At 38.5% G+C, this 4557-nt stretch overlaps 1 protein-coding gene across 1 annotated transcript; it reads right to left on the bottom strand.

The window, feature by feature from the left end:
- Positions 1–2949: 2949 nt before the first annotated feature.
- On the bottom strand, positions 2950–4351 carry LOC130503550 (uncharacterized). The gene is made up of 2 exons (XM_056998172.1): positions 3050–4351; positions 2950–2985 (listed from the first exon to the last, which is right to left on the bottom strand). The coding sequence occupies exons 1-2, from the start codon at positions 4349–4351 to the stop codon at positions 2950–2952; spliced, it is 1338 nt and encodes a 445-aa protein (XP_056854152.1).
- Between the last annotated feature and the right edge of the window lie 206 nt (positions 4352–4557).

Raw genomic sequence — 4557 nt, 5'->3', positions numbered from 1 at the left:
TAATATTTGTTTAGTCATTCCCTTGTTTAATCATTGTTTATTGTAATTGATTGTCTATTTAAAGACTTCACCACCTCTTGTAACATCCATTCAGTATCAATACAAGTTCTATCAGTCTAATTTCGTGGCTCTCTCTCCCTTGCTTGTGTTCAAACAATATTCACAATGTAAGGAGTTTAGAGTTATGGTTTAGAGGCTGCCTTAACTCTCTTTCTCTTAAGGCAGCCTAATACTTGTAAAACTCACTCTAAACTCTTCTTTATGTCTTCTCAAACTCTAGATTACTGATTCTAAATCCTCTTCATCTTAAGTACACAAACTCAAAGTGTTGTGTTACTACAGAAGGATAGATTCAAACTAGAGCTTCTTTGCCACACATAACCAGTTTACTCTCTAGGATCTTTTGGTTATAGTGTAGGCTGTTTAAGAGGATTCAACCACCAGTTGGTTGTCTCTTCCTTTGAATGGTGAGTTCCTGTTGTATGGTTGAAGGGGATTCAGTTACAAGTTAACTGAATACTCTCTTGACATGAGACAAACACTCATGAATTCCAACATGGTATCAGAGCCTAGTTGCTCTCTTGGGCTGAATTCACTCTGTTCTACTTCATCATGAAGCTCTCTCTCTCACTTTGAAATTGTTTTTGATGAGCTGTGTGGCTAGGATTCAAAACATGAGCAGTAGAGAGGTTAGATGAAGTATGTTTTCCAAAATTCAAGATGCAATCTTTAAATGTTTTTTTTTAAGATCAGTGACTCTTCCCTTGATCTCCTCATTGTTTAAGGTTTGGATGAAAGACTGAAATATGTTCTTACCAGCCTGAGGGAGGGAGAAAAGATTATTATTGTATCTTGAAATCACTTTAAAAAAAAAAAAAGAAAAAGAAAGATTTCTGAAAAATGTTTTTGAACAGATTCTTGAGTAATCTGATTCTGAAAAATGTTTTAGAAATATTTGACCAGTGGACAAACTGTTTTGATCCATTGGTGTCTTTGTTGTGTGAGCCATAGAAAACACTTGTTTATGTGTTATTCTGATGGTTCTCTTGTTGCAAGTGATAATTTGTATGAATTAAGAGAGTAATATTGGTTAGAACTGAAGAATCAAAGAGAGAAAGATGAGCAGAATCCGAGAGAGAGAGAGAGAGAGAGAGATGCGCAAAGTATAAAGAAGTGAGGAAATCGTTTTCCTTAATTAAAATGGTAAGCATACAACATAGTTAAATAGAGAAATCAGGACAAACAAGACAAGAAGAATTATAGTAAACAAAGGTGGTCTTCTCCATGGTCTGATCCGAGAAAGTGACTGCTCCAAACGGCTAGGAGTGCATGTGATACAAGCCTAAGCTGTCAAAGGCTCACAAAACTCTTGGATGAACAGATCTTTTAAGCAAACTAATAGATAGCAAGATGATGATGGGTTGAAGAGCACCACAAAGGCTGCGGATGGCCTTTGATACAACTCACAAGCCACAGTCTTAGTGAATCCACACAAAGACAGAGACTTACACGTTCACTAAGCAATGGAATCCACCAAACCACTTAGAAGAACAATAGAGACAAAGCAAAAGCTTTAAAGAGAAAATTCTCGGTTTATTAAAAAAATGATCAAAGGTGTAAAACAATGATGAATGGTCTTGAGCTTATATAGGCTCGACCTTGACTCAACTACAACGTTCTAATACTCTAGAAAGGAAAGAAATACAAGAAAATAAAGTAGAGAAATAATGAGTTTGGCTCCTTGAAGAAAACTAGCCGTTAGGCTGATTTCTTGCTTTTGAAGAGAGGTGATCTTGTATCTGGATATCTTGGTGAAGTATCCACGAAATAATAGTCTCTGGCTGCTGAATAATCTCATAAGGGTCTTGGTTTCTTCTGGTTCAAAGGAATAGAGCCGTTGGTCCTTGCTCATCAAGTGGTGGGAACTTTCCTTGAATGCATTTGGTGTGTCCGGATATGGGAAGTTGTTGTCCATGAAGATTCGCCTGTTCCTCTGCATGCTGGCACATGGAATGAAGATGTAAGCAGCTTCTGGTTGGTCAGTAATCTCTCCTGGTCGCCAAGTCTTGATTTGATACTGATTGAACCGGTTAGCTTCCAATTGAAGCAAGTGCAGAACTGGTTTAGCCGGTTTTGATGAATGGATCATAACTTCATAACTACGTGGGCTTTTCTCCTCATTCTTGGCTTGTTGGAAAGCTAAGAGATCCATCTTGAATTCCATAGCTGAATTTGGCTCGGTTCGCTTCTTGGTTGGTTTGAAATTCTCTTCTAAAGGCCGGTACGCGCAAACGGATGTGCTGGAGAACCTCCGGTTTGTAAAATTCATAACTTCTTCCTCCGTGAAGATTTTCTTGAAATTCCAATTGGGTTGGACTCCTTCTTGAGTGTAGAATCCAATAAAATTGGCCTCGTGATTAAAACCCTCCTGGTTTGAAAGATATGGCCTTTTGAATGCACCTATGTCGCTACTGGCTCCAATGTAGCTTGTATGGTTAGGTTCATGAGTTGGTGGTTCAGCTACTGACTTGAGGTCCTCATCATTCCCTCCTTCTTCAAAAGGTTTTGTCCTCAAAACCAATTTATCTGCACCAAGATAGAGCAAGTCAGGTTTCATCCTCTTTTGAGATTCTAGGGTCTTACCTTGGTATTGTTTTGGTTTGAACTTTGATGGCACATCTGGTGGTTCTTCTTTGGAAAAATAGGATAGGATTACTCCTCTGGTCCGGTCTGGTGTGATCTTGGCTTTGGGTAGATCTCCTCTGGAATCTTCAGCATTGGTTCCTGTCATAGACTCAACATCTTTGGCTAGAGACAAGTGTGTTATAGAAGTCATGGAATAATCAGCATATAAATTGTTTTGAAAAATTCCATTTTCAGTAGATGTTAAAATCTCTTGCTTCCTCCCTAAGTGTGATATAAGAAAAGAAGTATAATCTGCATGCTTATCTAAACTGCCTGGTTTTTCCTCACATTTATCAGGACCTAATAAATCAGTGTGCACATTATCCAAGTTTTCAGTAAGGAAACAAGGGATAGGATCACTTACCTGAAGTGGATCGGGTTTAAGGATGATTTCTTCTTGTTCTAGTCTCTCAGACACATTCTCTTGGCCTTCACTGAGACCTGCATCAACATTCTGGACAGAGTGCAAGTGCATCATACCAGTGTTTTGATAAGTAGGATTATTCACAGTAAGTTCAGAAATCACCTCATCATTAGTTGGGACTTGAAAAATTTCAAGTCTTGGACTTGCTTGCACAGCAAGGTTGGGTTCTTGTTCCTTGATTTCCATGTTAGTACCTGAAATATTTTCAACCTCTTGGGCACTAGACAAGTGTGTTAAGACAGTCATGGAATTACTAGAAACAGAATTATATCTAGCTTTCATCAAGTTGAGAAGTTCTTCAAACTTTTTATCTATCCTATCAAAAGAATCATCCATGCTAGTAAAGGAATCACTTACCTCCAAGTTAGTTTCTTTTGCTAACTTCACAGCTCGTTTTGTGGGACAATATTTTGCAAGATGACCATGGCCTTGGCACCTATAACAAATAACCTCAGGTGGTTCTAAAGATTTAAAGTATTCACCTTGGTTTTGTTTGACTTGAGGTGTATGCACTGGTTTTGAGCTTTGCCTCTTGATTGCCGGCTGCAAGACTTGGGGTTGTACCACTCTGTTTGTAGACACCTTCTGATTGTGCTGTGCTCTTTCCACAAACTGCCTATACATGAGCCTCTTCAACTCTGCCCAAGTAAAAGGTGGATCATTGTAATAGAGCCGATCAGCATCAAGCTGGCTCCACCATTTGTATGCTTCTCCAACTAAGGTATCACTTGCATAAGATGGTTGTAACTTCTCTGGAATTCTCCAAGCTATAAACCATTGCTCCATGTCGTCCTCCCACCTTAGGTATGCACTTGGTCCTCCCTTATGACCTGAAAATTGCATAGTTAATGTATCCAAGCGATTCTGCCTAAGATGATTACCATTGTGGTTCCATTGATTGCTTTGGATATGGCTTGATCGGTTTCCCTGGTAAGGTCTTGCTGGTGTAGACATGGTGGTTTTCATTCTCCTTGGACAAGCTTGAACATAGAATTTCTCCTCAGAACTACCCACATAGGTGACTTGGGATTTGGGACCATAGCAACTTGAGTATTGGTCCAGTGGCTCTTGTTCCTCCTCCTGGTACTCTTGTTCAACATTTAGAGCATACTCTGGAACAGAGTTCACGCACCAAGAACTATCAGTATGATCATCTCCATCACTCCAACAATCTTGACCAGCTTCTTCTCCCCAATCTACTTCTGAAGTGTTGTATTCTTCAGTTTCTTCTTCACTCTCCATGGTTGCAAAGCTTTTAGAACAATGCCTCGCAAGAAGAAAGAAAATATTCAGAATCAAGTGATCAAAGAAGAAAATGTGACAAGTAAAAATAAAAGAAAGAAGGAAAATAGAAGTCTACAAAAAAATGGAAGTTTTCTGAATTTTTTTTTTTTTTTTAAAACTGTAAAAGAAATAATAAAACTACTTCAACTTTTTTTTTTTTTTAA

Source organism: Raphanus sativus, unplaced genomic scaffold (genome assembly GCF_000801105.2).
Source record: "Raphanus sativus cultivar WK10039 unplaced genomic scaffold, ASM80110v3 Scaffold1009, whole genome shotgun sequence".
Taxonomy (NCBI): Eukaryota; Viridiplantae; Streptophyta; class Magnoliopsida; order Brassicales; family Brassicaceae; genus Raphanus; species Raphanus sativus.
The sequence above is the reverse complement of the archived record's forward strand: the minus strand, read 5'-3'. Positions and strand labels throughout refer to the sequence as shown.